Source organism: Rhineura floridana, chromosome 3 (genome assembly GCF_030035675.1).
Source record: "Rhineura floridana isolate rRhiFlo1 chromosome 3, rRhiFlo1.hap2, whole genome shotgun sequence".
Lineage (NCBI taxonomy): Eukaryota > Metazoa > Chordata > Lepidosauria > Squamata > Rhineuridae > Rhineura > Rhineura floridana.
Genome location: NC_084482.1, coordinates 214774767 through 214793069, shown reverse-complemented (window position 1 = coordinate 214793069; position 18303 = coordinate 214774767). Strand labels below are relative to the sequence as shown.

Sequence of the window (18303 nt, the reverse complement as noted above, 5' to 3'; positions counted from 1 at the left end):
CTCGGTCACCTCCTGGCTGATCAATGTCCACCTTTAACTCTGCTCCCTTCCTCTGCTCCCTCCTGGCCAGTTTCCCCTTTTGAAATGGGGCAGAATAGGGGGCTGCGCTGTGTCTAGACCAGAGAGAGTCACAGCAAGCCTTGGCGAAGCCTTTTCTCCTCACGCATCGCCCAGTTGCATTTGAGTGAGGAACAGTCCCCTGCTGTGGAAGCTTCTCCCGGGAACAGATTCTCCTGCTGTGGAAACCTCTCCTGGGAACAGATTCCACAGGTCAAGCCTGGCCAGATTATTCTATAATCTTAGAAAGTTGTATAGTGTTTGAAGGGGCTGCACCTGTGACTACCATAAAGGCACCCAGTGGCACTTCTGAATTTGCCACTACACTGCTGGCCCCCTGCTGTGGAATTAGGGTTGCCAGGATCAGGGCCTGAGACTAATCCTGTATCTTTAGGAGACGAGCAAGTCAGCCAAGTGCAGGTGTTCTTGCAACTCTTTAATGGGAAAAACCACAAGGTGGAATTCTCCCTTCCCCGATGCACAACTTTTAAAGATACAGAAGACCTCTTGGTTGCCAGGCCAGGCTTCCAAGAGGTGGAAGACTCTCTCGGCAGGGATTCCGTAGGCACCCTCCCTCTTGACTTTCAGGCATCTGTCGATGACCTTTTTCCTCCTCCCCTCCTTGTGCAGATATTTAAAACTTTCTGGAGTAGCCTTTATTTTTTTAATGGACCACTTCCCAAATTTGTGAGTCGTCTGTTCGCAGGGGGCTCGAGTCATCTTCTTGGTATCTCTTCATTCCTAGCACAGGTGCCGAGCAGCCAGTCGTTTTAATGGTTATTTTGCATTGTTTTTGTCCCTGTTTTATGTTGGATTGTATTTATACGGTGCGGTGCCCTGATGTGAGACGCTGGTACAGAAATACTTTTACAGGTAAATCATTTGGAGGAGTTTAGGCCTGGCAGAAAAGGCGGGGTGCAGGTGGAGAAAGCCAAAAAAGCTGAGGGGAGGCATAGCTCAGTGGGTAGAGCACCTGGTTTGCCTGCAGAAGCCCCCACGTTGAGTTCCCAGTGGCATCTCCAGGTAGGGTCGGGAGAGACCCCTGCTGGAAACCCTGGAGAGCTGCTGCCAGTCCGTGCAGGCAATACTGAACTAGACGGACTCGGTAGAAGGCAGCTTCCCACGTTTCTAAAACATAATCAACCCTCGCGCGCCTTTCCGGCCAGGTCCCATCCTCAGGCAAAGGCACGGTGCAAGGCAGGTTTCTTTGGGAGAGACAGAGAGGAGGGGACTGCTTGGCCCTGAAAGAGTTAAGGACACTGAACTGGGTTCCTAGAGAGGGAGGGAATTTGGGACGGAGGGAGGGGGCGGCTGCGTCCTCCCGAGCCACTTGCTAGCCGCTTCCCGCCCCGCCTTCTCCGCCGGACTCTTTCGCAAAGGGCTGCGTCTGGGATCGGGTGAGCTCCCCGCGGTGCTGTGGGGCGCAGGGGAGGTTCCCCGGGGAAGGGAGAACAGGACTCAGAGCTTCCGACTGGGAAGGCGGAGGGTCCCATTGATCGGGCGCTCCCCGCCCCATACCAGCCTGTTTTCTCTGGGGCATTTTTGCACGTGGCCGAGCGCTGATCAGAGGAGAAGGCTCTGCAAGGAAGACTTGAAAGCCTCCGAAATTGGGCCCGAAAAGCGAGGGGGGGGAGAGTTCGCAGAGCAGAGCGGGTGGATCCCCGGTCCTGTTGGGTGCAAAGCGTGCGGGCTCCTCGGGAGGAGAGGCTGGTCACTCCTGGGAACAGGACGCTGCTGCCCCGTGTGAATCTGTCACCTGCCCCAGCAAGGCAGCTCATTAACTGAGAGGAGTGGAACCTCCATGTGTCGAGGAAGTATAGCGGACATCAGGCGCTGTAGGGAGAGGTTACTTTGTTTTTACTTAAACAATTAAAAATAAGTCTAACTCAAGAAAACAAGTTGTGGTTTACCTGGAAATGTAGGGTTTATGCATAACTAAGAAGAGTCTGCTGGATCAGGCCAGTGGCCCCTCTAGGCCAGCCTCCTGTTCTCACAGGAGCCAACCAGCAGGAACGGAGCACAAGAGCAGCACGCTCCCCTCCTGCCCTTTCCAGCAACTGGTATTCAAAAGCATACAACCTCCATATGTGGAGGCAGAGCATAGCCAATGAGGCTAGTAGCCACCAGCCTTTTCCTCCATGAATTTGTCAAATCCGCTTTTAAAGCCATCCAAGTTGTCAGTCAGCACTGCCTCCTCTGGAAGTGAGTTCTGGTGCTTAACTGCAAGTGAGAGGTAGAAAAACTTTTTGTGGTCCGCTTCCTCCACGTCATGTCATGTCTGACTCCACGTCAGGCCTGGAGTCAGTGGCACACCAGCAGACCGTTCAGGTACAGAGATGGCGTAGAGACATTCTTCCAGCCTAGCTGTAGGGTTTTTGGGCTGGAGCTGCTGGAAATGGAAATAGGCTGCCTTCAAGTCGATCCCGACTTATGGTGACCTTATGAATAGGGTTTTCATGGTAAGTGGTATTCAGAGGGGGGTTACCATTGCCTTCCTCTGAGGCTGAGAGGCAGTGACTGGCCCAAGGTCACCCAGTGAGCTTCATGGCTGTGTGGGGATTCGAACCCTGGTCTCCCAGGTCGTAGTCCGACACCTTAACTACTACACCACACTGGCTCTCAGGGAGCTGCTGGAACCACACCCTAAACCTCAGCTGACTCCTGCTTCATCGCCTGCAGCCGGTCCTTTACTCCTGAGGAGCCCAGGCCTGCAACTGATCACTTCTCTGAATGGGCCAGGTCTGCAGCTGGCACTTGAGATGATGCCACTTCCTTGGGCTTGGGACCCATTCAGCCCCAATGTCGGAGGTCAAATTTGCCCTGGGTGCAGACTGCCCATCCTTGGCCTTGTCACAGGACCCTGGTTCCTTGGTCCCAGATGGAGCCTGCCTGACCCAGGGATGGGCCCAAGACCAGAGCCTCCTGGTCTTTCTCTGATGAGGACTCCCCCAGCTGGGACCTGATGTCTCATTTTGGGGAAGTTTCCTATTTTGAAGTCAAATGTGACCATGCTGGATTTTCTTCACAATTGGCCATTGACGTGTAGGTTTAATTTAACAGCGCTATGGTCACTGCTCCAAAGCGGTCTGACAACACTTACAACTCACAGCGAGTCCTGGGCACCACTTAGGGTCGCCGTTCTTCTGGTTGGAGTGCATGATCAACTGTCTAGGGCACAGTCATTTAAGGTATCTAGAAATTTTACCTCTTTGTCATGACATGGAACACATACACAGCCAGTCTGTGTAAGGGTGATTGAAGTCATCCATAACTGCAACATTTGCTCTTTTGGATGCTTCCTTGATTCCATTCTTCATCTCAAGATCTCCCTGAGCATTTTGAGCAGGGGGACAATAGCACGTCACCAGTACTAAATTGCTCTTGCGGCCCAATATCACCACTGTTATACACGTGTCAATTGGGAACCTGAGTGTGTGTGAACCTGCCTATTAAACCTCCCCATTAAACAAGCCCCCTTGAGAGGAGGGGGATATTTTGCTAGGGATTAAACCAGGCGCTTTGCCCGGAAATGTGCCTAAATAGTGTGTGCATAACCCAAGAAATGTAGGTTCAAACCAGGCTAAAGTAAAGCTTTATTTTATTGAGAGAAAACAGCAGAAGAGTGATACAAAATTACTGGGTGCATGGCAACATTGATCATTAATATCCTATCCCATTCATAACTCTAAACTAAACAGACAAGATCCCTTTAAGCAATAAGCAATGACAGGAAGCAGATATTACCTATCCTAGGCCCAAGGGAATACAACTGCAGTGATGTGAGGGAGCTCTGGCCAAAAAACAAAGAGTCTCTTTGCCTCAAGGTTTGCACCAAGACACAGACTCCCTTCCCGACTTGTGGCCTGAAGTCCTGTGTTGTTCCTTGAGAGTGTAGTCATAGAATCATAGAATCCTAGAGTTGGAAGGGACCTTGTAGGCCATCGAGTCCAACCCCCTGCTCACAGCAGGAAATCCACAGCTAGAGCATCTCCCGCAGATAGCTGTCCAGCCTCTGCTTGAAGACATCCAGCGAAGGGGATCCCACCACCTCCCTAGGCAGTCGGTTCCATTGCTGAACTGCCCTTACTGTCAAGAAGTTCCTTCTAATTTCCGATCTGAATCTACGCTCCTGCAACTTAAAACCATTAGACCTAGTCCTACCCTCTGGGGCAGCAGTGAACAAATCTGTACCCTCCTCTATGTGACAGCCCTTCAGGTACTTAAAGAGTGCAATCATGTCACCCCTCAGCCTTCTCTTCACCAGACTGAACATGCCAAGTTCCTTCAACCTTTCCTCATAAGACTTGTTCTCCATACCGGCTATCATCCTCGTCGCCCTTTTCTGAACCCGCTCTAACTTGTCTATAACTTTCTTAAAATGAGGCGCCCAGAACTGAACGCAGTATTCCAGATGAGGCCTGACCAATGCAGAATATAGTGGGACTATTACTTCCCTCGACCTGGAAACTATAGCTCTGTTTATGCAGCCCAAAACTGCGTTTGCCTTTTTTATCTTGCCTTTTTTTTAGCTTAACTTCTGTCCCTGGAAAACTGGTAGAAAGTATTATTAAAGCTAGATTAACTAAGCACATAGAAGAACAAGCCTTGCTGAGGCAGAGCCAGCATGGCTTCTGCAGGGGAAAGTCCTGTCTCAGTAACCTATTAGAATTCTTTGAGAGTGTCAACAAGCATATAGATAGAGGTGATCCAGTGGACATAGTGTACTTAGACTTTCAAAAAGCGTTTGACAAGGTACCTCACCAAAGACTTCTGAGGAAGCTTAGCAGTCATGGAATAAGAGGAGAGGTCCTCTTGTGGATAAGGAATTGGTTAAGAAGCAGAAAGCAGAGAGTAGGAATCAACGGACAGTTCTCCCAATGGAGGGCTGTAGAAAGTGGAGTCCCTCAAGGATCGGTATTGGGACCTGTACTTTTCAACTTGTTCATTAATGACCTAGAATTAGGAGTGAGCAGTGAAGTGGCCAAGTTTGCTGACGACACTAAATTGTTCAGGGTTGTTAAAACAAAAAGGGATTGCGAAGAGCTCCAAAAAGACCTCTCCAAACTGAGTGAATGGGCGGGAAAATGGCAAATGCAATTCAATATAAACAAGTGTAAAATTATGCATATTGGAGCAAAAAATCTGAATTTCACATATACGCTCATGGGGTCTGAACTGGCGGTGACCGACCAGGAGAGAGACCTCGGGGTTGTAGTGGACAGCACGATGAAAATGTCGACCCAGTGTGCGGCAGCTGTGAAAAAGGCAAATTCCATGCTAGCGATAATTAGGAAAGGTATTGAAAATAAAACAGCCGATATCATAATGCCGTTGTATAAATCTATGGTGCGGCCGCATTTGGAATACTGTGTACAGTTCTGGTCGCCTCATATCAAAAAGGATATTATAGAGTTGGAAAAGGTTCAGAAGAGGGCAACCAGAATGATCAAGGGGATGGAGAGACTCCCTTACGAGGAAAGGTTGCAGCATTTGGGGCTTTTTAGTTTAGAGAAAAGGCGGGTCAGAGGAGACATGATAGAAGTGTATAAAATTATGCATGGCATTGAGAAAGTGGATAGAGAAAAGTTCTTCTCCCTCTCTCATAATACTAGAACTCGTGGACATTCAAAGAAGCTGAATGTTGGAAGATTCAGGACAGACAAAAGGAAGTACTTCTTTACTCAGCGCATAGTTAAACTATGGAATTTGCTCCCACAAGATGCGGTAATGGCCACCCGCTTGGATGGCTTTAAAAGATTAGACAAGTTCATGGAGGACAGGGCTATCAATGGCTACTAGCCGTGATGGCTGTGCTCTGCCCCCCTAGTCAGAGGCAGCATGCTTCTGAAAACCAGTTGCCGGAAGCCTCAGGAGGGGAGAGTGTTCTTGCACTCGGGTCCTGCTTGCGGGCTTCCCCCAGGCACCTGGTTGGCCACTGTGAGAACAGGATGCTGGACTAGATGGGCCACTGGCCTGATCCAGCAGGCTCTTCTTATGTTCTTATGTTCTTACCGCAGCATCACACTGCTGGGTCATGTTCAACTTGCGATCCACTACAATTCCAAGGTCCTTCTCACACGCTCTACTGCTAAGCCGGATATTTCCCATCCTGTACCCGTGCATTTTGTTTTTGTGGCCTAAATGCAGAATCCTGCATTTGTCTTTATTGAATATCATTTTATTAACTTCAGCCCAATTTTCTAGTCTATCCAGGTCCCTTTGGATTTTATTCCTGTCTTCCATTGTGTTAGCTATCCCTCCCAGTTTCGTATCATCCGCAAACTTTATAAGGCTTCCCTCCATTCCATCATCTAAGTCATTGATAAAAATGTTGAAGAGTATCGGCCCCAGGACAGAACCCTGTGGCACTCCACTCGAAACCTACTTCCAGTCCGAAGCAGAGCCACCGACGACCACTCTTTGAGTACGGTTTTTCCAACCAGTTGTGAATCCACCTGACAGTATTTCTATGTAGTCCGCATTTGACGAGTTTGCTAATCAAAAGGTCGTGGGGGACTTTGTCAAACGCCTTGCTGAAATCTAGATAGATGACATCTACAGCATTTCCACCATCTACTAAGATAGTGACCCGATCAAAAAAAGAGATGAGATTAGTTTGACAGGATTTTTTCTTGACAAACCCATGCTGGCTCCTTCTAATCACAGCATTATCATCTAGATAGTTGCCAATGGACTCTTTTATTATCCGTTCTAATATCTTTCCCGGTATTGAAGTCAGACTGACCGGCCTGTAATTCCCCGGATCTTCTTTTTTACCCTTTTTAAAGAGCGGGACGATGTTTGCCCGTCTCCAATCCTCTGGCACCTCTCCCGTTCTCCAGGATTTCTCAAAGATGATGGCAAGAGGTTCCGAGAGTACATCCGCAAGTTCCTTCAATACTCTGGGATGCAGTTCATCAGGCCCTGGAGATTTGAACTCATTTAGGTTAACTAGGTATTTCCTGACTATCTCCTTATCAATCTCAAACTGCAATCCTGACCCCTTACTGAGATTGCTACCGATGCAAGGTTGCACACTGTTCCCTTTTTGGGAGAAAACAGAGGCAAAATAGGCGTTGAGCAGTTCTGCCTTTTCCTTGTTATCTGTCAACATTTTGCCATCTTCATTGAGCAGCAGCAGTCCCACCGTTTCCTTGGTCTTTCTCTTGCTTCGAACATATCTGAAAACCCCCTTTTTGTTGTTCCTCGCTTCCCTCGCCAGCCTCAGCTCATTCTGGTTTTTAGCTTTCCTTACGCTGTTCCTGCAAGCCTGAGCCACTCGTCGGTACTCTTCCTTGGTGATGCGTCCTTCCTTCCATTCTTTATACATGCTCTTTTTTACTTTTACCTCCTCCACCAGTCTTCCGTGTAGCCACAGTGGCTTTTTCTGATGTCTTCCATTTTTCTTCCTCTTGGGAATTGTTTGCGATTGCGCTTTTTGTAATATGTTCTTCATGAACTCCCACGCGTCTTCGGCTCCTTTTTTCTTTAGTCTATCTAGCCACGGGATCCTACCCATCATTTCCCTGAGCTTGCTAAAATCGGCTTTCCTGAAATCCAAGGTCCATGTTTGACTATATTCGTCTTTGGCTTTCCCCAGAATCCCGAATTCCAGCATTACGTGGTCACTTTCCCCCAAGGTACCGACTGCTTTAATTCCTGTGACCAATTCGTCTGTGTTAGTTAAGATCACGTCCAGGATTGCCGATCCCCTTGTTCCTTCTTCTACTTTTTGCAAGAGGAAATTATCAGCAAGGCCCATCAGGAATTTGTTGGATGGAGGCTTTGTGCTTCGCAAAGTTTGTCTCCCAGGAGATATCCGGGTAGTTGAAGTCCCCCATCACTACTACTTCTTCCTCCTTGAGATTTCAGAGATTTGAGAAAGGCCTCGTCTACCACCTCTTCTTGGCCAGGGGATCTGTAGTAGACACCTACTACCATGTCGGTTTTATTTGTTTCTCCATTTATTTTTACCCAAATGGTCTCTACCGAACCACTTTGTTCACTCTCTTGGATTTCCATAGAGGTGTATTTGTCTTTGACATATAGCGCTACTCCCCCTCCTTTTCTGTTGCTTCTATTCTTTCTGTAGAGTTTATATCCTTGAATGGCTATATTCCAATCATGGGAGTCATCCCACCAAGTCTGTGTTATCCCTATGAAGTCATATTTGCCTTGATGCACTAAGACTTCAAGCTCCTCTTGCTTGTTTCCCAAGCTCCGCGCGTTGGTATATAGACACCAGAAGTCTCTTTTGTCCTGATTGGATTCCTCCGTTAATATACCGTGAGCTTTGCCGTGCATCCCTTTCTCTCTCCCAGTGTCTGCTGTACCCTTCAAATCGTTGCGTTTACAACCCGCTGTTTTTGGATCGGTAGTTAAGCTATCATCTCCATCCCCCAGAGGCTTTAGTTACACGTGTTGGAGCTCAGATCGCCATCTTGGGTCTTAAACCCTGCTCTTAGGTACCCCTTTTCTCATACAAACCAATGTGAAAAGAAGGGGTCTAGATATGTGAATGTATTTCCAGCGGCGTCACTAGCAGGAGTGCGGGGGGGTGCGGACCTCCGTCGCATGCCCTCCCAGGGGCATGGACGAGGTGGCTGGGCCTGTGTTCGTGCACATGCGCGTGCACACTGGGAGGGCGCGCGCCGGAGGGGCACCCAGCCGGAGAAGGCCTGGGAACGCCGGCGCGCCTCCCTCGCCCCGCTGACGCTGCTCCTGATCTCGCCCGCCCGCCTCCGAGGAGGGCGCAGCCTTGCTGGGCAACGGCGGGGGCGGGGCGGCTCTGGGTGTCACCCCCCTCAGGGTGTCACCCGGGTGCGGTCCGCACCCTCCGCACCCTCCGCACCCCGGTTGTGACGCCCCTGTGTATTTCTTGCTGACATTCTGAGAAAAAAATTAGTTCTGCTGTCTAATGCTGTTCTTTAGACAATGGGTTTGTTTTGCTTGGCATGAGGGAAATCTATCAAGAAATGACATGCCATTTAATGTGGGGTCTGTGTGTTCCTTCGAAAGTGCCAAAAGATGGTCCTTGCTTCTAGTCCTCATTTCATAGTACTCAGGAAGGCACAGCAAGTCAGAAAACAGAGTATCTAGGCGAGGGGCGATGTGACATTCTCATATGTCTCTGGGATTACCCCCTCCTGATTCCCAAATGCTTGGATCAGAAAATCCCCAGGAAGCCTGCCTCAGCCTGGGCCAGATATGCCCTCTGAACCACCCACCACCTTTCTCCCAAAAAGGTGACCACTGGTGTAATCTGTCTGTCAAATTGGTATAAGCAACGGTACAGAATAGTACCTTCATTTGGTAGCATTCTTGACCAAGCTGGCACGTGGGATTTTGAACAAATGAACTTGATTATATACAAGATGATAAACGTTACAATAAATAAATAAGTTGTTATTGTCCTGCCTATCTATCCTACCCCACTAATCCCAATGAAAACCTCCCCCCAAACCCCAGCCCTTCTAACTAGATGTTCTCTTCTTGATCCCTAATCCTATCTAACACAAACTATCAAACCACAATGGTTTTCTCTTTAAAACTCCCCTCAGAATTCTCACTCACACATTCCCTCCCATCTGTCAGTAATACCAACTGCACCTGCTAACATTCTATTGACACTTTCCTACCTGAATACCATTTCAAAACAGTTTTAAACATATAAATGATTCTGATTTCATTGGTGACATCCACAACCTTCACATGTCCTCAGGGAAAGTCATCCTCTCCCGAAAGTGTTATAATCCACTCAGTGAGCAATGTTTGTCTTTGCAGGACTTGGTAGCACCTCCAATTAGAACAGCCTTTGGCAGATGAGGGAAGTCTCTTGCGCCCGGTTGGAGGCTTCCTTGCAATAGTGCTGAAAGATGGAAGACCAAGACTCAGCTGGTCCTAAAGCAGGAAAAGGTCCATATATCATCCAGGCTAGGAGCCCTGGAGAATTCTGGGAAAGAAAAGTGCAGAAGGTCCTGGGTCAGAAGGACACCCTTAGCTCAGATGTGAAGCGCCAGCATTTCAGGCAGTTCTGCTACCAGGAAGTCAAAGGGCCCCGAGAGGTTTGTAGCCAACTCCACAATCTGTGCTGTCAGTGGCTGAGGCCAGATCAACGCACAAAGAATGAGATCTTGGACCTGGTGGTCCTGGAGCAGTTCTTGGCTGTCCTTCCACCGAAGATGGAGAGCTGGGTGAGGGAATGTGGAGCAGAGACCAGTTCCCAGGCAGTGGCCCTGGCTGAAGGTTTCCTCCTGAGTCGAGCAGAGGACAAGAAGCAGGCAGAGCAGCAGGTGAGAGAGCTTCATCCTTGTACTCAGGAGGAGCTCAGAATGTGAGTAGAAAGAACTTAAAGGACTCTGTAATTGCCAATGCTTTTCTGGAAATCATTCAAGGAGGAATGAGCCACACTCACCAAGGCCTTTTGCCTCTGTTGTGCTTTTTTTAATCCTTCCCATTCACTGTCTTGGATATCCTCATTGTTTCAGGGAAAAGGTCTATGTGCAGAAGCGGCCCCTGATTTCCTAGAGTCACAGGAAGCTCCGTTGGACGCCAGAGAGAGTCCCCCGGGGAGGGGGAACGTTCAGGAGAGTGATGGACAGGCCACCTCACAGGGTAAAGATCAACTTGACCTCCCTCTGTTGGTTATGCAAGAAATCCTTGGCATGCCTTTAAAGCCTCCTGAATCTTTGGGGGTGGGGAGTCGATTCTCAGTAGCCGTTTTCACAGTTCAAAAATGAATTTCCTTTCAGTACGCGAGGACTTAACCCGTTGGTACCACTTACTTCTGTGTCCCACAGGAAAGATGTCAACAAGGTCTCCTCGGTCATCTCTTCTTTGTGCCGGCAGGGAAGCAAGTGCTGTGGAACTGGATCAGGTGAGTGGACAGGTCAGTGGAAAGAGAAGGTAGATGCCACCTGGGTGCCTCCGTCTTCTGCTCTCCTCCCTGGGCCTGAACATAAGAAGAGCCTGCTGGAACTGGCCAGTGTCTCATCTTGTCCTGCATCCTGTTCTCACAGTGGCCCAACAGATGCCCATGGGAAGCCCAGGAGCAGGACCGGAGTGCAAGAGCATTCTCCCCTCCTGAGGCTTCCGGCAACTGGTATTGAGAAGCATACTGTCTCCAACAGTGGAGGTAGAGCACAGCCACCGTGACTAGTAGCCATTGATAGCATTTTCCTCCGTGAATTTGTCCAATCCTCTTTTTAAATCCATCCAAGTTGGTGGCCATCACTGCCCCTTGTGGGAGTGAGTTCCACAGTTTAACTATGCGCTGGGTGAAGAAGTATTTTCTTTTATCTGTCCTGAATCCTCCAACGTTAATCTTCATTGGATGTCCGTGAGTTGTAGTGTCATGACAGAAGGAGAAAACCTTTTCTCTGTCCACTTTCTCCATGCCATGCATAAATTTATACACTTCTATCATGTCACCTCTTACTTGCTTTTTCTCTAAACTGAAAAGCCCCAAATGCTGCAACCTTTCCTCATAGGGGAGTTGCTCCGTCCCCTCGATCATTCTGGTTGCCCTTTTCTGAACCTTTTCCAGCTCTACAATATCCTTTTTGAGGTGAGGTGACCTGAACTGAACACAGTATTCCAAATGCGGCCTCACCATGGATTTATACAACGACATTATGATATTGGCAGTTTTATTTTCAATACAACCCTAACATGGAATTTGCCTTTTTCACATCTGCCGCACCCTGGGTTGACATCTTCAACAAGCCATCCATTACGACCCAAGGTCTCGTTCCTGGTCAGTCACCACCATTTCAGATCCCACAAGTGTATGTGTGAATTAAGATTTGTACATTGAATTGCATTTCCTATTTTACCACCCATTTACTCAGTTTGGAGAGGTCCTTTTGGAGTTCTTTGCAATCCCCTTTGTTTTAACAACCCTGTACAATTTAATACCATCAGAATCCTTGGCCACCTCGCTGCTTACCCCTAACTCTAGATTGTTTATGAACAAGTTAAAAAGCACAGGTCCCAATAATGATCCTTGGAGGACTACACTTTCTATAGCCCTCCACTGGGAGAACTGTCCATTTGTTCCTGCTCTGTACCAGAAGTGTAGTAGCAAATTCAGAAGTGCAGGGTCCCTTCATTATGTCCCGCCCCCTCACAGTCATGCTACAACATAGCCACACCCCTTTCTAAGATTATACAAGAAAATGAGCTTTCAGTCTCTTACTTTGTTTGGAGTACTTTCCCTTACCGATGCATTGCAACATTCGGTGCAGATCTCCGAGTTGCTTTTCAGCTAGATTAGCTATTTTTTGTGCACTTATATGGGCAAATGTAATAAAATGCTGTAAAGTAAGGAGCTTCCTTTGCTAAGTTTCCCTTCTTGGTTGTCAGAGTAACTGCATTTGGGCAGAGCTAATGAATTTTAGGAGGAAACGTAAGCATGGAAATTCCTGATCTTAACCTGTGGTGTTGGCTGCAACCCCCCCCCCACTCATAGGCATATTCATGTGCATTTCACCTTATCATGCACAATACTTATATATTCAACATCTTTAAAAGCTGAAACGCCATCTCATGCTCAGATACACTTCCCTCCTCCTCCTGGCTGTGGGCTGAAACAAAACCACACATCTTCCCCCTGCTCCCCATTTTAGCTGCTGGGTTGAGAATAAGATCCCTGTTAACAAACCAACTACAGTAGGGCCCCACTTATATGGCGGGTTAGGGACCAGGCCCCCACCATAAAGTGGAACCCATTGACTTTAATGGGTTGCGCTGCACGAAAATGCCACAAAACGGCAAAATTGGCTTTAAAACAGGGAATTTCCCCTGATTGAAAGCCGCCGCATCAGCGGAATGCCGGAAAGCGGAATGCCGGAAAGTGGGGGCCTACTGTAGAGGCCGTGCAGTTGACAGAGAGTTTGCCCCTCCCCTACCTCCTTTTCCACATTACCTTGCTTGCTTGTGCAAGATTCTGCATTTAGGCCACAAAAACAAAATGCACGGGTACAGGATGGGAAATACCCGGCTTAGCAGTAGTGCATGTGAGAAGTACCTTGGAATTGTAGTGGATTGCAAGTTGAACATGACCCAACAGTGTGATGCTGCGGCAAAAAAGGCAAATGCGGTTTTGGGCTGCATAAACAGAGCTATAGTTTCCAGGTCAAGGGAAGTAATAGTCCCACTATATTCTGCATTAGTCAGGCCTCATCTGGAATACTGTGTTCAGTTCTGGGCGCCTCATTTTAAGAAAGTTATAGACAAGTTGGAGCGGGTTCAGAAGAGGGCGACGAGGATGATAGCCGGTATGGAGAACAAGTCTTATGAGGAAAGGTTGAAGGAACTTGGCATGTTCAGTCTGGTGAAGAGAAGGCTGAGGGGTGACATGTTTGCACTCTTTAAGTACCTGAAGGGCTGTCTAGAGGAGGGTACAGATTTGTTCTCTGCTGCCCCAGAGGGTAGGACTAGGTCAAATGGTTTTAAGTTGCAGGAGCGTAGATTCAGATTGGGCATTAGAAGGAACTTCTTGACAGTAAGGGCAGTTCGGCAATGGAACCGACTGCCTAGGGAGGTGGTGGGATCCCCTTCGCTGGATGTCTTCAAGCAGAGGCTGGACAGCTATCTGCAGGAGATGCTCTAGCTGTGGATTTCCTGCTGTGAGCAGGGGGTTGGACTCGATGGCCTACAAGGCCCCTTCCAACTCTATGCTTCTATGATTCTTGCTCTTCATTGTCATCACACTTCTCAGTCTTTCCCATGCACACCTTTTCCCACAACAGAAGGAGGCAATCAGCATGAAAGGGGAGTGTATTTGCTATTAAGAAGAGTCTTCTCAGTGGCTGACTCATATCTTTTCACACTGATTGTCTCCAGTCACCAGGAATGTTGGAGACATACGGACCTTGCTGGGACCTGCTCCCCAAAAAGTAAGGGGTCTAAGCCCCCCCCGGAACCCTGGACAACTGTATCCCTGCTCTCTGCTTTCTATATCCTAGCCAATTTCTGATCCACAAGAGGACCTCGCCTCATATTCCACGACTGCTAAGTTTACTCAGGAGTCTTTGGTGAGGTAGCTTGTCGAAATATTTTGAAAGTCAAAGTACACTGTGTCAACCAGATCACCTCTATCTATATCAGTGGTTCTCAAACTTTTTTGGTTCGTGGTGCACTGTAAAAGATATAAAAAGTTTCTGGTGCACTTCGTGTACAAAATTAAAAATATATTAATATATTTTAAACTATGAATAAAAATAAACTATAGAAAACTATTACCCTGTACAAATGGGTTTCTTCTCATTTTTAAAATATACTTTCATAATATTTGAGGCACACCTAGCCACCTCTTAGGGCGCACCAGTGTGCCTGGGCGCACCATTTGAGAATCACTGATCTATATACTCGTATACTTCTATGTACCATTCTGGTTGCCTCACCAAAAAAAGGATGTTGTAGAGTTGGAAATGGTTCAGAAAAGGGCAAGCAGAATGATCAAGGGGATGGAGCGACTCCCCTATGAGGATAGATTGCAGCATTTGGGCCTTTTTAGTTTAGAGAAAAGACGGGTCAGAGGAGACATGATAGAAGCGTATAAAATTATGCATGGCACTGAGAAAGTGGATAGAGAAGAGTTTTTCTATCCCTCTCATTACACTAGGACTAGTGGATATCCAATGAAGCTGATTGTTGGAAGATTCAGGACAGACAAAAGAAAGTACTTCTTCAGACAGTGCATGGTTAAACTAGAATTTGCACCCACAAGAGGCAGTGATGGCCACCAACTTGGATGGATTTAAAAGAGGATGTCAAATTCATGGACAAATAGGTTATCAATGGCTGTTAGCCATGATGGCTGTACTCTGCCTCCATAGTCAGAGGCAGTATGCTTCCAAATACCAGTTGCTGGAAACTGCAAGAGAGGAGAGTGCTCTTTGCACTCAGGTCCTGCTTGTGGGTTTCCCATGGGTAACTGGTTGGCCACTGTGAGAACAGGATGCTGCACTAGATGGGCCACTGGCCTGATCCAGCAGGCTCTTCTTATGTTCTTATTTTCTTGTTGACACTCTCAAAGAACTCTTAACAGGTTAGTGGGACAGGACTTACCCTTGCAGAATCCATGTTGGTTCTCCTACAGCAAGGCTTGTTCTTCTATATGCTTGGTAATTTTCTCTTTTAACAAATTTCTCACTTCATTGCTTTTGTCAAATATGCCCAGTATGGAGGCTGTAAATGCAAATGGACAAGGTTAATATCTGCAGAATAATACTCAGTCATCTTTACTTCATGAGTCTTCTGGAATTTGGTAGTCAAGAATATTTATGTTTTCTATGAACAGGAAACAATTTACCTTCCTTTCAGGGTCCACAGTCCCTTGAGGAGTTTTTTCTGAATTTCACCGAGGAGGAGTGGGCTCTGCTGAATCCTGACCAGAGAGCGCTGTACAAAGAAGTAATGGAGGAGAATTGTTACGAAATTCATTACAAAATCCACACAAGAGAGAAGCCATACAAATGCTTAGAGTGTGGAAAGAGCTTCTATCACAATTCTACCCTCATTACCCATAAGAGGATCCATACAGGAGAGAAACCACATAAATGCCTGGAGTGTGGAAAGAGCTTCATACAGAAGACAAGTCTCACTCGTCATCAAAGAATTCACACAGGGGAGAAACCATATAAATGCTTGGAATGTGGAAAGAGCTTCTGTCGGAAGACACATCTCACTAGTCATCAAAGAATTCACACAGGAGGGAAACCACATAAATGCTTGGTGTGTGGAAAAGGTTTTCGTCACAGTTGTAACCTTATTACTCATCAAAAGATACATACAGGAAAGAAATCATATAAATGCTTTGAATGTGGAAAGAGCTTCCGTCAGAAATCAAGTCTAATTCGTCATCACAGAATTCACACTGGGGAGAAACCACATAAATGCTTGGAATGTGGAAAGAGCTTTTGTCACAGTTTTAACCTAATTACTCATCAAAGGATCCATACAGGGAGGAAACCATATAAATGTGTTGAATGTGGAAAGAGCTTCCGTCAGAAGACGTATCTCACTAGTCATCAAAGAATTCACACAGGGGAGAAGCCACATAAATGCTTGGAGTGTGGAAAGAGCTTTCGTTACAGTTCTGCCCTTATTAATCATCGAAGGATCCATACAGGGGAGAAGCCATATAAATGCTTGGAATGTGGTAAGAGCTTCACAGAGAAAGGAAGTCTCACAATTCATCAAAGAATTCACACAGGAGAGAAACCTCATAAATGCTTGGAATGTGGAAAAAGCTTCTGTCAGAAGGCAACTCTCACTACTCATCAAAGAATTCACACAGGGGAGAAACCGCATAAATGTTTGGAGTGTGGAAAGAGTTTCTTGGAGAAGAGAAGTCTTACTACTCATCAAAGAATTCACACAGGGGAGAAACCTTATAAATGCTTGCAATGTGGAAAGATCTTCCATCGCAAAGGAAATCTCACTACTCATCAAAAAATTCACATAGGGGCGAAACCGCATAAATGCTTGGAGTGTGGAAAGAGCTTCACAGAGAAGAGAAGTCTCACTACTCATCAAAGAATTCACACCAGGGAGAAACTGCATAAATGCTTGGAATGTGGAAACACCTTCTCTCAGAAAAGAGATCTCAGTAATCATGAAAGAATTCACACAGGGGAGAAACCACATACATCCTTGGAGTGTAGAAAGAGCTTCATGGAGGAAGAAAAACTCATTACTCACCAAGAAATTCATGCAGGGGAGGAACCGCATAAATGCATGGAATGTGGAAAGAGCTTCTGTCTCAAGACAAACCTCACTACTCATCAAAGAATTCATATTGGGGAGAAGCCACATAAATGCTTGGAGTGTGGATGGAGCTTCTCTCAGAAAGCAGATCTCACTGGTCATCAAAGAATTCACACAGGCGTTGGCACATGCACTCGTGCAGTGGAAGAACAGGGTAACTTCGATGCTCTGCTTCCCTTCCCTGATTTAATTACTTTTTGTTCCTCACTGAGACCCTGAATCCCCCACCTGACTAAGTATAAGTTGTTGTGAGATGCTCCCAGATACGTTGGGAGGGGAAGAATATGCAATCACAAACTTTTTCAAACCCCTGTCCACCATGACGTATGCAGGAAGGCCAAGTCTAGTACAGCCAAAATTAAATTAACTTATTCTTATCAGATATGTAGAGAGCCAGTATGGTGTAGTGGTTAAGGTGTTGGACTATGACCTGGAGACCAGGGTTTGAATCCCCACACAGGCAATAAACTCACTGGGTGACCTTGGGCCAGTCACTACCTCTCAGCCTCGGAGGAAGGCAGTGGTAAACCCCCTCTGAATACAGCTTACTATGAAAACCTATTCATTTGTTGTTGTTATGTGCCTTCAAGTCGATTATGACTTATGGCGACCCTATGAATCAGCGACCTCCAAGAGTATCTGTCATGAACCACCCTGTTCAGATCTTGTAAGTTCAGGTCTGTGGCTTCCTTTATGGAATGAATCCATCTCTTGTTTGGCCTTCCTCTTTTTCTACTCCCTGCTGTTTTTCCCAGCATTATTGTCTTTTCTAGTGAATCATGTCTTCTCATGATGTGTCCAAAGTATGATAACCTCAGTTTCATCATTTTAGCTTCAAGTGACAGTTCTGGTTTAATTTGTTCTAACACCCAATTATTTGTCTTTATTCGCAGTCCATGGTATGCACAAAGCTCTCCTCCAACACCACATTTCAAATGAGTTGATTTTTCTCTTATCCGCCTTTTTCACTGTCCAACTTTCACATCCATACATAGAGATCGGGAATACCATGGTCTGAATGATCCTGACTGTAGTGTTCAGTGATACATCTTTGCATTTGAGGACCTTTTCTAGTTCTTTCACAGCTGCCCTCCTCAGTCCTAGCCTTCTTCTGATTTCTTGACTATTGTCTCCATTTTGGTTAATGACTGTGCCGAGGTATTGATAATTCTTGACAAGTTCAGTGTCCTCATTGTCAACTCTAAAGTTGCATAAATCTTCTGTTGTCATTACTTTAGTATTTTTGACCTTCAGCTGTAGTCCTGCTTTTGTGCTTTCCTCTTTAACTTTCATCAGCATTCATTTCAAATCATTACTGGTTTCTGCTAAGAGTATGGTATCGTCTGCATATCTTATATTATTGATGTTTCTCCCTCCAATTTTCACACCTCCTTCATCTTGGTCCAATCCTGCTTTTCATATGATATGTTCTGTGTACAGATTAAACAAATAGGGTGATACACCCCTGTCTCA

The 18303-nt window shown here is 46.6% G+C and overlaps 1 protein-coding gene and 1 long non-coding RNA gene across 4 annotated transcripts in view; one reads left to right on the top strand and one right to left on the bottom strand.

Moving 5' to 3' along the window:
• Positions 1–18303, top strand: part of LOC133381530 (zinc finger protein 665-like) — a 62039-nt gene that overhangs the window by 26084 nt on the left and 17652 nt on the right. The window contains exons 1-5 of one of the 3 annotated variants that reach the window (XM_061620735.1): positions 741–930; positions 9841–10349; positions 10545–10671; positions 10857–10933; positions 15385–16966. In XM_061620735.1, the coding sequence (XP_061476719.1) occupies positions 9933–10349; positions 10545–10671; positions 10857–10933; positions 15385–16966 (2203 nt within the window). In that variant the 5' untranslated portion in view covers positions 741–930; positions 9841–9932. Of the gene's footprint in view, positions 931–1367; positions 1455–9840; positions 10350–10544; positions 10672–10856; positions 10934–15384; positions 16967–18303 lie in introns of those variants that run through there. The other 2 variants (XM_061620733.1, XM_061620731.1) reach the window with 2 other exon arrangements.
• Positions 10766–15458, bottom strand: LOC133381559 (uncharacterized). Its single transcript, XR_009761697.1, has 3 exons — positions 15374–15458; positions 15130–15249; positions 10766–10924 (listed from the first exon to the last, which is right to left on the bottom strand). It is a non-coding gene; the product is annotated as an uncharacterized LOC133381559 (long non-coding RNA).